General features: G+C 35.9%; 7 protein-coding genes across 7 annotated transcripts; 4 read left to right on the top strand and 3 right to left on the bottom strand. All coding sequences in view use genetic code 12, as the record gives it.

The window, feature by feature from the left end:
• Positions 1-5,660: 5,660 nt before the first annotated feature.
• On the bottom strand, positions 5,661-7,267 carry ISC1 (inositol phosphosphingolipid phospholipase; the record flags this gene model as incomplete). The annotated part of the gene is made up of 1 exon (XM_007373611.1): positions 5,661-7,267. One exon carries the CDS (start codon positions 7,118-7,120, stop codon positions 5,813-5,815), a length of 1,308 nt encoding a protein of 435 aa, XP_007373673.1.
• Positions 7,268-7,481: 214 nt separating this feature from the next.
• On the top strand, positions 7,482-8,580 carry SPAPADRAFT_65264 (uncharacterized protein; the record flags this gene model as incomplete). The annotated part of the gene is made up of 1 exon (XM_007373610.1): positions 7,482-8,580. One exon carries the CDS (start codon positions 7,544-7,546, stop codon positions 8,240-8,242), a length of 699 nt encoding a protein of 232 aa, XP_007373672.1.
• A 66-nt stretch (positions 8,581-8,646) lies between these two features.
• Positions 8,647-9,471, top strand: SPAPADRAFT_49161 (uncharacterized protein; the record flags this gene model as incomplete). The annotated part of the gene is made up of 1 exon (XM_007373609.1): positions 8,647-9,471. One exon carries the CDS (start codon positions 8,647-8,649, stop codon positions 9,469-9,471), a length of 825 nt encoding a protein of 274 aa, XP_007373671.1.
• A 1,584-nt stretch (positions 9,472-11,055) lies between these two features.
• SPAPADRAFT_59508 (uncharacterized protein) lies at positions 11,056-11,923 on the bottom strand (the record flags this gene model as incomplete). Its single annotated transcript, XM_007373608.1, has 1 exon — positions 11,056-11,923. One exon carries the CDS (start codon positions 11,856-11,858, stop codon positions 11,109-11,111), a length of 750 nt encoding a protein of 249 aa, XP_007373670.1.
• SPAPADRAFT_59507 (uncharacterized protein) lies at positions 11,056-13,959 on the bottom strand (the record flags this gene model as incomplete). The annotated part of the gene is made up of 1 exon (XM_007373606.1): positions 11,056-13,959. A coding segment is annotated over one exon (622 nt), but the record flags the coding sequence as incomplete, so codon positions are not given.
• Positions 12,454-13,098, top strand: SPAPADRAFT_135571 (uncharacterized protein; the record flags this gene model as incomplete). The annotated part of the gene is made up of 1 exon (XM_007373607.1): positions 12,454-13,098. One exon carries the CDS (start codon positions 12,454-12,456, stop codon positions 13,096-13,098), a length of 645 nt encoding a protein of 214 aa, XP_007373669.1.
• Positions 13,960-14,091: 132 nt separating the features above from the next.
• On the top strand, positions 14,092-15,570 carry SPAPADRAFT_135310 (uncharacterized protein; the record flags this gene model as incomplete). The annotated part of the gene is made up of 1 exon (XM_007373605.1): positions 14,092-15,570. The coding sequence occupies one exon, from the start codon at positions 14,092-14,094 to the stop codon at positions 15,568-15,570; it is 1,479 nt and encodes a 492-aa protein (XP_007373667.1).

The following is a 15,570-nucleotide window of genomic DNA, read 5'->3' as shown; positions in this document are numbered from 1 at the left end:
AACTCATAAAATTAGAGATTTAGCAACTGTAACGTGAAATGGCATCATATATGACATGTAAGTGTTACAAACCGATATGAATAAGTGTTTTATGAGTAGGGAGATTTATGAAAGAAACTCTACAGCTTATCCCTTAGTTCATGCAGCCAAATATGAGATATTAATTTAATTATAACCATCAAGGATAAAATCTGTAATTAAAATTGACAGGTTATAAGCCCCAATCCTATATCTCTTAAGAATAATTAGTCAACAACAATAATTGGAAATTGTGCAATTTTTATTACAGGACAGTGTTACAAACTGAAATGAAGTATCTTCTTCATAATGTTGGGAAAAGCAAGAGAAAGGTTCTAAAACATAAATACATGGTCCTGAGCCCGGATGTCACTCATTAATTGGGAAAACTCCAGTTTGTTTTCAATTATAATTAAAGTGTTAGTGGCCCCAGCAATTGTCAAAGTTTCTTTCCCGTAAAGATTGAGATAACGAATGATAAGCTTGAAATGTCATGCATTGCAAAAAATTACCCTGGTTCCCTCAAGCAGCTATAATCAACAAGTTTAACTCCCTTTAGGTTCAGTATATTGGATATTGGCTGAAATTGCCTTATCAAGTTATTAGCTAGTTAAACAAGGATTGGAAAATTGTAGAACTGCGAATTAACAAGAGGTCCCATTTTTTATTAGCATTGCAATACTAACTGTGGAATTCAATGCTCCGGTTTGAGCTTGAAGTTTAAAGTCGCTAGTTATTACAAGAACAAACGTTCTTAATCATGCAGAAGTTTAGACATAACCATTGCTTTTGTTTAAGAAAATGCTTTGGCTGCAGATGAGCTCCTGAGGAGTATCCCGTACTTAAAATGTTACATTTGGAGCCAATCTAATATAAAAGGAGGGCGAGTTGACTCCATCAAGGATAAACATATACTGAAATAATCAGCTAAACATAAGATGATTTCTGTGCTACTATTATTGACGATTTGGTTAACTACTGTTTTTTCCCGAGAAATTAGTGGAGTGTTTACTTCATTTGATTCCTTGGTGTGGGATCCAGGTGAGCTAGTTCCTGGTGACGGAAGGGAAAAAATCCCTCCGCCTGCTAGGCCCACCTGGTTAGCAACTTTAAATTGGGAAATTGACGGGTCTACAATGAAAGCTGGGGATACCTTTACATTGACCATGCCTTGTGTTTTCAACTTTGTAATTTCTGAACCTAGTCTTGACTTGTTAATAACTGACCCAACTACCGGACTTAATACCACTTATGCTACCTGTATTCTAAATCCTGGTGAGGACATTGTGCCATATTCTGAATTGCAATGTACTTTACTGGATAAAGTTGAAGGTCTGACCCAGGTTACTGGCTCTTTGGAAGTTCCAATGGTGTTTAATGTCGGTATGTCTAAAGCAGATACGGACTTGATTTGCGCATCTATGTTTCATACTGGTATCAACACTATTTCATTCACAGACGGGCACAATGTTCTTTCGGCTGATGCAGACTTTAAAGATCCCATTCAAGATCCCCTGTACGGACGAGTTCGAATCTCAACCATAGTTGATAAACTACAAATATACATGCTATGGCCGGCAGAAGGGTATTGGGGATGTGGTTGGATAGAACTAACTCTTACACTACCTTATTCAGATAAAGCAAAATTTATTTGTGACACGGCTGACGCTGGAATGACTAACTTACTCAATGATTGGCAATATCCTATCGATCATGATAATATTTCATACAACAAGAATTGTTCAGAATGGGAGTATACTGCACATTTTCCTTTCAGAGAGGGATATGACCCATTTATATCTATATATGCGAAAATGCCAAATGGATTTCCCACGTTTGTGGGTGTGGAAACTTTATATCAATGTGGTGATTTTATGAAAACATGGTCCGGTTTTGGCTTCGGAGAATATAATAACACTAATCCTTTGCCCGCTGAGAATGTTGAAGTTGTTACTTCGACTTACACTGGTCTGGTCACTACAGTAACTACAGTATCATACGAGACAAGTGTTGACCACACTATCACTATTATTGTTCAAGTGCCAATCCCCACTGTCACAGTAACCACGACATATGATGGTACTGTAACTTCTTACACTACGGTGACTGCTACTCCTGGTGAAACTGCTACGATTATTGAACTTGTTCCTGGTATTACTACCACTACCATTACTGAAACTAGTACATGGACTGGTACTGATACACAGACAACCACGTTACCATATGAACCTGAAGTTGATGAGACTATTACGGTTGTCGAGCTAGTTCCCATTCCTACTGTCACCCTGACCACTATGTATCTCGGCACAACGACATCCTACACTACTGTTACGGCTGAACCTGGTAAGACTGCTACTATTATTGAATTTGTTCCTGGCCTTACCGCCACTACTGTAACTGAAACAAGTACATGGACTGGCACTGACATTCAAACCACTACCTTGCCATATGATCCTGAGGTCGACGAAACTGTCACTGTCGTTGAGTTAGTTCCCATTCCCACGGTTACTGTTACTAGCACTTATACTGGAACCACTACTTCTTACACTACTGTTACTGCTGGTCCTGGTGAAACTGCCACTGTTATTGAACTTGTCCCCGGTACAAAATCAACTGAGCTACGCTCTCTTGGTACCACTACTGAAACAAGTACATGGACCGGCACTGATACTCAAACCACTACCTTGTCATATGATCCTGAAGTCGACGAAACTGTCACTGTCGTTGAGTTGATTCCCATTCCCACGGTTATTATCACCAGTACTTACGATGGCACTATTACTTCGTATACTACGTTACCTGCTACTCCTGGAGGGACTGTCACTGTTATTGAACTTGTCCCTGGCGAACCAACGGAAGGACCTGTTGAATCCACTGAACCTAAACCTCGCTCCCTTGACTATGTAACTGAAACGAGAACCTGGACTGGTTTGTTCACTCAAACTACGACATTACCATTTAACCCTGAGGTGGATGAAACTATAACCGTTGTTGTTCAAGTTCCAATTCCTATTGTGACAGTAACAAGTACATACGATGGCAAGAATATTTCTTATAGTACTGTGTTTACTGGTCCTGGACAGACTGCCACTGTTATTGAATATCAATCCGGAGCTGTATTTGTTACTCCAATAGGACGTCCAACAGTTACAATTACTGAGACAAGAACATTATCTGGTCTGACTACGAGAATTACTATGTCGCCATTTAATACTGGTGTTGATGAAACTGTCACTGTCGTTGTCGAAGTTCCGGTTCCAACTGTGACTATTACCAGTACGTACAATGGACCAAGCACTTCTTACAAAACTGTAACTGTGGGACCTGGGTCAACTGCAACTGTTACTGAATACGTTCCCAGACCAGGAACAGGTGGTACGTCGGGAAGACAACCTGGCACAAGAACTGTGACTAGAACCTACAATGGAAGAAGTACTGGGATGTCGACATTGCCATTTAAATCTGGTGCTGATAAATCCAAGACTGTTGTTGTGAATGTGCCAGTTCCTACTATTACTGTGACGACTACTTATAATGGAAAAGGTACCTCGTACAGGACTCAGATTGCAGGACCTGGTTCAACTGCCAGGGTTACTGAGTATATTTCTCGACCAACGGATAGGTCTCTGGTAGCTCCTGCTGCTGGTGCTGGTGGTGCTGGTGCTGGTGCTGGTGCTGCTGGTGCTGCTCCCGGTGGTGCTGGTAGTCCCGGTGGTGCTCCCGGCGGTGCTCCTGGAATTGTTACTCAAACGAGGAGATACTCTGGTCTGACTACAAAAGTGGCCACTTTACCTTTTGATTCCAAGGTTGATTCGGCAAAGACTGTAATTGTACAGGTTCCAAGCTCAGTTGTTACTGCTACTAGTACCTATGATGGCAAGAGTATTTCATTCAGAACTCAGTCTGGTAGAGCTGGAGCTCCTGATACTTTGATTGAATATCATCCCGTGAGTAATGGTAACATTGGCCAGTCTCTGGCTGCAACGAGTGATGACAACAAGGCTACTGCGGGTGATGGTGCGGCAATTGGAAGCGAAAAAGGATCTGCCTCTGGAAGATCTGATACTGAATCCTCGGAAAGTAGGGCAGAAAGAGGAGGGAGTAGAGGGGTACCATCAGAAACACCATCTATTAGTTCAATTGAATCTGGTAATCCTTCACCTTCAACCGTATCTAGTTTAGTTGCTGTTTTTGCTTGTGTGTTTAATTTGATTGTTTTAATATTCTAGTTGAATCTTATGGTTTGAAATATATTTATTTGATATGGCCAGTCTGTTGTTTTTTGTTTTCAAATGTTCTAATTAATATTGTTTTGTAATTAGTTCATATTTATTGTTTAATTCAAAGTAATTTAATGTAAGTTACTATAATTGTTTTTCAAACCTCTGATGAATAAATTTAAACATGTAATCATCTATTTCATTATCTGAAATCGTTTGACTAGGTTTAATCATACATAACCAGCAAGAATAATCATGAAAGAAACTCAAATAAAAGCTATTTTGATATAAATTTAACCCAAAAACGTAAATAGGGCGTCTAAATGATCTTCATTTGAATCATTCTGTTTAAAAGAAAGTGAATACCAATGTCCATAAGTTGGAAATTAGAAATGAAACTTTCTTCAACTTCAGACAAGTGGTGGATATTTACAATTTAAACACTTTAAAGACAGAAATCCACAAACAATGATAGACACAATTGGTTTATAATATTTTCCTAACACATCAGTTTCTTGGTTGTGGTTAATGTGTTATCATTCCTGTTCTAATTACATTTAGGAGTTGCTACAACTATTTGTTCGCTTTATTTAAGTTTGAATTCTTTTACTATGTTTTTTGACTTGTTTTACTTGTGGGTCTATTTATTGAGTTTTATTCTTTTAATTTTCATGATGCTAACAACTTGAACTCTTGCTTATCTAGTTTAATTCAACAAAGTTATATTTAAGTTGCAATTTTACTGCTACCATTATGTCGTTCATCGTTCAAAAGTGGTACGACGACAATGAATAACCGATAATGCATGACCAGAAAAAAATAAGCATCGTAATATTTTTACGAAACTTAATCTTGCTTTAAAAATGAAATGGAGCAATCAATAAACAAATATCCATGTCTTTCACTCCAAAACAATTCCCATAGCATTGTATCTTTAGGAAATGTTATAAAAATAGCAAAAAATAATGACTCCGACGCGGTTCGAACGCGTGCATCTTTACGATAGTAGAACTTGAGTCTACCGCCTTAACCACTCGGCCACAGAGCCAATTTATATTAGTGAGTTTTTGCCATGTTTAACATACCAGCTTGTGAGTTTCGGGATATTAGTTGTCGTCCTTTTTTGGGGTTTTGTATTTGTCGTGAATAACCTAATTAGGAGTTCAACTCATTGTTTGTTGTCAATACCAAAATAAAAGGTGCATGTGTAAATAGTTTCTCGTTTTTATCTCTTTTCTGTATGCTTTGCTAAGCCATTGCTATTTTTCATTTTCTAAATTATGCCCCGAAATCCAAGGAACGTGAATAAAATTTCCTGTTTGATTAATAACAAAGTACATTATTCGATAACCAGAGAAGCTCAGCTGCTCTTCTAATGGAAATACTATTCCATTAGATTGTCTTTTCTAATCTAACTATAATAGTTGTTAAAATAGTATTATTCATTAAAATTAAATCTAATTAAGTATTAAGTATTAGTGATTAAAGGCATGAAAGCCTGTGCTGAAAAGCAAAAGTCATAAAACAAACAAAAAAAAACATAAAACAAATAAATATTAAAAGGTCTCCCTTCTTCATTGACGCTTGAGACAAGTGTACGCATCTTCAACCTCCATTTGAACTTCTTGTAGTGCTCTCAGTTCTGGTCTAACACCACAATACCAAATTAACCCATTAATAGTTCCACTAAGAATGACCACGACCGTAACAAGGAGGAAAATCACTGGTATCCAACCAGCTACACTGGAAACAAAGTATACACCAACGTGTAATGCAATTGTTATAATTAAAGAAAGGAAAAAATGTACTTTTCTCCACGTGGCTTGGAATGGGATGGTAAATTGACGGTATTCGCTAACCTCAGCTAATAATTCTCGATAAATCAGTTCCTTGGCATCAAGAGTGATTTGTTGATCTTCATAAGATGCAGGGGCAAATTCATCTTTACTATTAATTGTAAATTCGGTACTGTATGCAAAATGATCGGAATATGAACAATCAAGAGGTGCTGGTAATCTTTCAGTAAATTTCACGGAGGCTTTGATAGGTGTGATGTTATTAGAATCAATCAAGGCATAATCCAATCTGCATGCTTGCCATGGCTCAGACTTTTGTCTGTAGGAATTCAATCTAGAATTACAAGTTATTCCAGCATGCAATACTTGATCATGAGGTGATAATTCTATAAGGTTATCCTCGTACCTTTGTTCGTGGACAAGATTCCAAGAATCCGATAAGCCTCCTTCGATAGTAAATAATTTGTAAGGTAATGATCCTGGTTTGGAATTTAAATCACCAACTTGAATCACGGCATATCTAGCTTGTTTCAACATCTTAACAAGTTTAGTGAAATCCCAAGCTTGGCAAGCACGATGGGTTGAATAGCTAGCATCACCATTGGTAGCATAAGGAGCATGCATGTGTGAGTTCAAAAGGGCAATAGGTAAAGCCTTTCCATCATGAGATTTAAATAAGGTGACAGCAACACCTTTTCCAACAAACCAATCACCTCTGAAGAATGCTGAAGGACGGCCATTAATTGGGAATCTATAAAGAAAAGTTTCTGCTATTGGAATTTTGGATAAAACTGCTAAACCTGGACCAGACACTATTCCTGATTTGAATGCTCTACGGTAAGGATATCTGTCTTTGCAAGCTTGTTGGATACATTCCCAGTCGTCTTCGCACCAAATTTCTTGCAAAGCAACTATATCATAATCGTCATCCGGAGAAGTAGGGTTAGCCAACTTATTGGCAATGGCTTGCATTCTTTCGGTTCTGTGTCTTGAAATGTATTTCAACCCCCATGTGTTGAAGGTCAAGAGTTTGACTGTGGGACTACTTGGAGTTGTCTTTTCATTTGTAAGTGTGGTAGTACTCATAAGTGTATGAAGTAAATATTTTGTTTCTTCCACTATATATTTTGGTTATAGTTGTAAATATGCTATGTTTCAAGCTCTAAACGGTTATGGGGCGAGTGGTACTAAATATAAACTAAAAGTTCTTCTAAATCTTTATCGGGTATACTTACTAATTGAAATAGATAAAAACGTGAGAGGAATCTTTAGTTATTTTATACCACAGACAAAAACCTCACGCAAAAAGGAAAAGCCGGGCTGACGATCTGCGCGCTTTTCTTTTTTTTTGTTATTTTTTTGTGCTTACGAATTGGCTTTGGTCATCCGCCCTCGGATTTAAATTTAACACCGCAAAACCAAAACATCAACAACAAAACAAAACACTAACTCCATTTAACAAATTTTATTAGACAACACAGATAAGAACCTATACTACATTGCATTACTATGTCTACCTTGTCCACTAATAGATTTAATGATCTCATTGATTTGCAACAACTTCAACGAATTGCTGAAGACTACAGTTCCCACCTTGAGAGGAAGGTGAGTTCCAACCAATCTAAATTACAACAGGAAAGGCAGGCACATATCAAACTTATAGAGGAATTGAGAGCCCATTCAAGAGAGCTTCTGATTAAAAAATCAGCCATTGAACAAGAGGAGGCAAAACAGCGTAACGTGTTAGAACTGTCCGTGGAATCATTATATACTCAACGTAGAAAAGTGGATGAGTTATTAAAGAAAAAGAAGGAATTACTGGATTCTAAGAATGAGCTAGAATTGGAGATTAACAAATTGAAGTCACTGATTAATGAGAGAGAAACACAACTCACAGAAATAAACAAAAAGTTAGAAGCCCAATTAGCATGGATTCCGAATCAAATATCCGATTATGAAAGATATACTGGATTGAAGTTTGATGCCTTGGAAGAAACCTTGATTCAATTTATATTTACAAGCATAGATCCCAATGAATATGAAAGGGAATTTTCCTTCAAATTGAGGATAGATCAGGCTTATAGTATAGAGGATACAATCCCTCAATTAGAAGACGATGTGGTTAAGTCTTTGCTGAATGAATTCAATCGTAATCGATTTGAGGTTGCCTTACGAAAGGTGCGAGAAGCCTTTCAAAAGTTGGTATAGTATACTTTTGACTAATAATACAAGAAGACATTTTTAATATGCAACATAAACCAACTTAGTTGGTGGATTTGCTACTTTGAGGTGGTAAAACAAGAATTGTACTCGGGTTACACTTCTGTGAAGTAATATACTGCGTCTTTCATTGATTTGAAGTTATTGGTTGACTGGTTTTTACCAACTTTCTAAGACACTATCGATAATAGAATTTAGATAGATCTTTCCTTGATGATTGTTACATATCTCTGCTAGTTTCCGCAGACATTCTTCAAGATAAATACATGTAATATTGAGTGTTTGTATTATAGGCTAGAGTAGTAAATAAACGGGTTGCAAAAAAATTTTTCCCCTTTTGGTAGTTCTTTGCTCATTAAACGCCAGATCTTAAGCACATATTGTCCTAAACAATGCGTAGACTAAGCAAAGGTGAGAATAAGGCTTTCGTTACCTGGAATCAAGTAATAGAAGATACCAGAACAAGATTTGAGAATGGATTTGGAAAGCATTTTGGTAGAAGAACTCAAGATTCGAAAAGTAAACAAATTGAAGGTCAAGAAAACCCAAGGAAATCATCCACCGGCTCAGATAAAACAACATCAATTGACTCTTTGGGGTATTCCAACTCACAACCATCCGATTCTCCTTCATTAACACAACCCAATCCGACTGAAATTACAGTCATACAACATGGTGGTACTAAGGAATCTGATCCTTTTGGCGGTTACTTTGAAATTACAACAAAATGGTCACAATTGTGTCAGCAGTTCCAAACCACAAACTTAACTGAAGAAGATGTTATATTTGTGATTCAACAAGCTCGAAATAATTCTTTCTTTAGGAAAGCTTCTAATTCAGGATCCAATATTGACATATCCGGCATTGAAAGGATAATTAAATTTAATAAACGTGCATTTCCAGGGAGACAAAATACGATTACTTATAGAAAGTTAAGCAATACGAGGATTAAATTTTTGGAAACCCTACTTAATAATTGTCCTGCCCATCCGTTTGAATATCATGAAGAGAAATATGATCCAGAACAAGTTGGAGAAACCCCATCTTTAATAATCATTAAATGTAGGTATTCTAGAGAACAAATCGAGGATATTATTAATAACGGTCCGGGATCTATTCCTATCCCTTCTATCCTTGACTGGGCTGGTCTCATTTCATTGGTCGATACTCACATCCAAGAGTTTCGGAAAGATCATCTTGGAACTCGAAGTTTGTAAGAATTGATTGAATTATGCAGTGGATATAAATATACAAAATTAGAAGTCGATTCACTTAAAACGTAACTTCTGGAGACTGTGACAGTACCTTCATCTAAATGCACGTAATTATCACTTTAACCCCCCGGAATTCAAAATACAATTCTTGCAACTGCAAAAATACCGTAAATAAGACAAAAGAAACTTTCGTAAATATTTTTTTCCGGATCTCAGAAACCGTTGAGATGTCTCTTGTATGCAGGGTCATTAAAAAATTTTCATAATAATAGGTGTTTTAAAAGTTCTAATTTTTTGAAAATATAAATTGGTTGCGTGGTCTAGTTGGTTATGGCATCTGCTTAACACGCAGAACGTCCCCAGTTCGATCCTGGGCGGAATCAATCTTTTTTTTTGAATTTACTACTTTATAGAATAGTTATAATACTATTCAAGAATTAATTTTTTTTGGAGTTGGGAAACAAAGTTTAGATTCTAATATAATTAGTTATTGTATGTATGTTGGAAAGGATGGACAAAAAGTTATTTGTGCGAACTGGAGTATCCTTTGCGTGGTGTTACTAATGTTGAGTCTAATACTTATGAATATGCTTTCAGCAAGTATTTTATTTTTAAGGCAATAGTTCAAGAACAAATGAAGTTATTCCATGAGTATGAAATGCTTTGTATATCGTCGATATTATTGTTCTTAAGCTAGGTGAATACAAAAGTTGTGTAATTATTATTTTTACTACGAAGAGTACTTCATATTTTACAAAATTATTGCAAAAAAGTTTTGAAAATTTGATCAAATTTCACAAGCATAAAAAAATAGAATTCTTAATTCTTCTCTACCTATTTTCATTCTTGAGTTCTTCCACTATAGTTAGATCTGTCTAAATTTCACAAAGGAGGTTTTCAAAGTTTATTATTTGCCAACTTCTATATGTGAATAATTTTTTAATTCAAGTCAATACGACAAACTCAACCCCGTCCGGAAAAAATATCAGCTGGTTCCGTGGTCTAGTTGGTTATGGCATCTGCTTAACACGCAGAACGTCCCCAGTTCGATCCTGGGCGGAATCACTTCTTTTTTTTTGTGGATTTTAATATGTGGTATTGTGTAATTTACTGTAGATCATATTGTTAAAAATTCTTTTTTTGTGTTGTGGTGACGTGCTTAACATGGCAAAAATTTTAGGTGCGAAAAAAAACCTTGACATAAATCCGATGGTTAGTGAAAACTGGTTGTTATGTTATCTTATCTATATATGTGAGTGTCCCAGGGTATAAGAAAATAACTTTGGAGGTCATAGTATTCATCAAGAAGTAAAGGCAAAAAAAATTTTTACTCCAATTGTAGAACATATCCTAATGTTGCAATATTTTTTGCCCCTTAATAAAGCTTTACAATATATCCTCCTCATTTGTTTTTGCTTTTGATAAAGTGGGTCACCAAGTTTCAGGAGAAACACCTAGTTTCCAAAAAGAAATTGTGAAGCCTTGAAAATATTGGGGTAACCCCAGCATTTTTTGCTCTGTTGTGGAATGCAATGAAGTTATTTTTGGTATTTCCTAGAATGGCTGGTTAGTACTCGCACCAATTGTCAATATAATTGTACATTACTAACATCTATAAAAAATTCCCTAAATAATACAGTTTAAATCCGTTTCCTAAGTTTCATCCTTGAATTGGCATATTTCGTCAAAATCCTTCTAATCAATATTGGATCTTTATTAATCTGTTCCCAGTTCAATTGGATCTCTCGTGATATGTCACTATAATGATTCAAGCATCTCATAATCCACTCCAATTTCAATTCATTAGTTGGAGGTCTTTGGAATGTGAGTGTGTATACTTTTGTCAAATTATCTAAATCCGTCAAAAATTTCAATATGTTATTCAAATCAAAACTTAATTGGTGTTCTAATGTCATCAAGTAGAATGGGTTTATTGTTTGGTGAAAGTGAAACTTTATTGCCTCAAAATTTTCAATAAAGGTTTTATCCCCCACTAAATAATGTAATGATTGGTTTATAGAATTGTACAATTGAAAATTCAAATATTGATTAACGTCGGGATTTTCTATGCATTTAGCAGTGGCTTTCTTTACTTTATCTTGATAATCCAAAGTGTATCCCAGTAGGGGGATTTTATCAAGGACAAAATATGGATTAAATTGAGGATACAATTGCAAATTTTCTTCAATGTCTTGAAACCAATATAAGTAACTTATTTCATCGTTAAGGAAATGTGACATGGCAAAATCCGGCACAGGACTGCGCATCCGTTCTTGCTTTATATGGGATAATTTTACATCTTCATCTCTAGGTAGTACTTTCTTGTGGTGTATGGCTCCATTTTGTGGTGAAGGCAGCAGTGGTTGACTATTAATAACTGAATGTAACATAAAAAGTAGTGAATATTATCAAATGGAAGGTGTAATGTGTTGGAAATATTTAAAGGAACTGTGATGACTTTTAGTGCGATGGTGCATTTACGTAAATTGGAAATTTACATCGGAATTTATAGTTTGATAGGTTTTTTTCCGCTGGGGTTTTTTTCCGTTGGTCTCCAGTTCCATTTTTGGCTACCCGCATTGTAAGGCGAATCACCTGATACAACATCAGATAAACTTTGTTATCGGAAATTATGTAACATATTTTTATCATAAGTTTGCCTATATACGCTTGCGTCAGATTATTCACCAAATAGGATTGCTTTTTTTTTTTTTGGTGGAGAGTAGTATGACTGGCAGAAACTGTTCCATAATGTGTGGTAAAACTTTTTGTTTTCAAGCTCCGCCTCTCCAGGAAAGTTCGGAGTTAGTTTTTTCTTGGTAATTCTTGCTCTCCTGGTAATTCGCTATAATGAATAACCTAATCCGGAATTGAGCTATGCACGACATGATATAATCATATGAAGTTCCATATTTAATTCAAATTCCTTCTTCATATTGTATTTTTTTCCATTCAAAGTTCAACAAAGAGGCTTTGTGAGGAATAATGCTGTCAGAACGTATAATAAGCCATATGAATGCAGACCATCAGTTGGCGTTAATTGATTATCTAGCTGTATATGCCGAAGTTAAACCAGATAATTTGCTCGAGAAATCCGTGAAAATCGTCAAGGTTGATGATAAACAGTTGGTTATTGAATATAATTTAAAGTCAGAAGAAACTTCCAAGTCATTTGCAATTTATTGGGATGACGCCCTTGAAGACGAACATGTACCTGTTGAACAAATGAAAGACATCAAGGCGAAATTGATTGCTATGGCAAAATATTGTGCTAAAGAACAAGGGTTTGCTGTCAAAAAGTTGACAAAAGTTACGCCACCAACTTTAGCCAGTGGCCCTACATTTTTCTTGTGGGTTGTTTTGTTTCTTAATATCTTCAATCCAAATTTACTTAGAAGTCTTCCATTGTTGAAAAGTGTTGTGGAATTACCATATTATAAGAAATTTGAGGTTTATTCCTTGAAGATTGCTCTTGGATTGTTTGCAATTCATGTCGGGGAAATCACCTTCTTTACTAGAAATTATTTAAAAAAGTATCGTACTCCGTTAAAGCAAAGATTGGCATGGTATGGTTTACAAATGTTTGAAGGGTTCCATGTGATTCAAAGATTAGTTGCTGAAACAAAATAAAAGTGTTTATTTAGGCAGACATTTATTAAACGTTATCTACTTTGACTTTTTACTGCTTGTTCCTGTCTCTTCTTCCAAAGGTCTTTTCTTACCATTCGGTTCATCCTCACTTAAATCCAATTCTTCTCCTTCCGAAGAATCTTCTTCTTCCTCGTCATAGTCGTCTTCTTCAGAAGCCAAGGCAAGGGTATAATACTTTAAAGCGTTCACATACAAATCATCTACAATCAAATTGGTTAAATCTTCCCCGTTTCTAAACTCTTTACCTGGCTTTTCTCCGGTCCATTGAAACCATGCAAAAAATGATCTCATACCAGCACGATAATTCTTCTTATCTTCAGTAGACAATTGTTTACCTTTATTCTTTTGCTTTATTGCCCTGGGGTTAAGATCTTCAATATCCGTAGGCCAGATTATATCTACTGGTTCTGATGTTATCTTTTCTCCTTCTTCCCCAAATATAGTCTTGAAATGTTTAGTCACGGTTTGTTTAGGAATTAATTCACTCTCGGCAAAGCTAATAGTAATTGAAAAATCTTTAAAGTTGTCTTCGCTCACATCAGTATCAGCAATTGGATAATACACGTAAATATCATCAATGAACTCTATATACTTCAAATCATCCAAATTGACATATTCTACAAATTCATCACCTTCAGCAAGCACGATATACCAAAATTTTGGAATACTTTTCAAAATTTCTCTTCGTTTTTCATACAATGGATGCACTTTCTTTAACCTTGTAATTTCAAGCTGCTTTTCAGTGTGGGACATCTGATTCTCCCATTCTGATAATTCTGTGAGCTTAGCAGAAAGCTCTTCATTAGAAAGTTCTTCACGTGAAGTCATTTTATAGTTCCTAGTATTTTTGTTATGGTTAAAATATTTCAGATCACTGTTTTTTTTGTTTTTTGTTTTTTCCTGAGACAACTATAGCTGAAACTTGGTTGTAAACTTTGACACATTTGATGCATATAGAATAGAACATTGAACATGCTAAAGGAGAATGAAATAATTCAGCATGTTCTTCTAACCATAAACAAGACTAAAGGGAATCTAGAGACTTTCAAATCTGGCATTGTTAATGGCGACTACACTTCTCAAACACCATTTTTTACACGAACGCTTGTTTGGAAAGTATGTTTGATTACAAACAGTTTGAATATAAACGAATGGGAATCAAGATTACACGATTCTCGCGTTGTATATCATCAATTGACCAAACGTGGCGATATGCAAGTGCCATGGTGGGAATTATCTTGTGACCATTATTTTTATAAAACTAAAGAAGAGCTGACCCACAGAACCCTTCGAAGAACCCATTCTCAATCAGGTTCAGTTAGACAAATACCGCAGAGACAATCTTCAGTAAAGAACTCCTTGGCCAGAGTAAGGGCTAATGATGATCCCTTGTCTACCAGTAGAAGTTCAACCCCCCTGCCTAGTGAAGTTACTCCTACAGAACAAGACATTGAACTACTTGAGGCAATTATTCTTGATATCGACCGACTATTCCCTGGTGAAGACTTTTTTCAACCAAACCAACCCCATTCACTTTCAGTTAAGAGACAACTCATTGAAATCTTGTATGTTTGGTCAAAATGTAATTTAGGCTATAAGCAGGGAATTCATGAAATTTTAGGGTTAATCTACCATCTGTTATACAAGGAGTCTATACCTATTCCGCAAACAAATACAATTTCTGTGGATGATTTGAAAATCCTCAAGCTCTACGATCTGAACTACCTTCTGCATGATTTGTTCACTATCTTGAATGCATTCTTGATGAAATCGGGCGCTTTTGCCAAGTTCTATGAGAATGAATCAAATTTATTAACTACCATTGATGATTTCAATATTAAACTTATGAAAATTGACCAGTTTATTCATTATAACTTGACTGCGAAACTTAAACTTGAGTCTCAACTATGGATAATCAGATATTTGCGGCTTGTTCTTTTACGTGAGATTATAGATTTAGAAACCACCGCGTCATTATGGGATAAGCTAGTTGCATCTCCGGCCATAATGCCTGATCTCGTCTTATTCATGATTATCCAACTTCTAATCCAGATTAAAACCGACCTTATAGCTAGTGATTTCAGTGAATGTCTTTCGTTACTCCTTCACTACCCTACAGGAAAAATCACTCATAATCCTGCAGATTTCATAAACAATTTATACAAGGACTCATTCAAATTGTATGAATATAGAAATGATGATTTGAAATTGTATGAATACGGAAACAAATTGAATGCAAAGTATAATCCTAATTTGAAAATTTCAATGAGCTATACCAGTAGTGGAAGATCGAGCATTTCCTCAATTAATTCAAATGGATCAAGAGCTTCCACAGAAGTTCATGGAGGTCCCAGCCTAGATACTAAGGCTGAAAAATTGCAATTTGAGAAAATGAGATTGGAAATGAGATTAAAGAAGAAGGCTCAACTGATGCTTAGACCAAGAGAATAA

The sequence above is a fragment of the Spathaspora passalidarum genome (assembly GCF_000223485.1).
Source record: "Spathaspora passalidarum NRRL Y-27907 unplaced genomic scaffold SPAPAscaffold_2, whole genome shotgun sequence".
Taxonomy (NCBI): domain Eukaryota; kingdom Fungi; phylum Ascomycota; class Pichiomycetes; order Serinales; family Debaryomycetaceae; genus Spathaspora; species Spathaspora passalidarum.
This window is presented reverse-complemented; position numbering and strand designations above follow the sequence as displayed.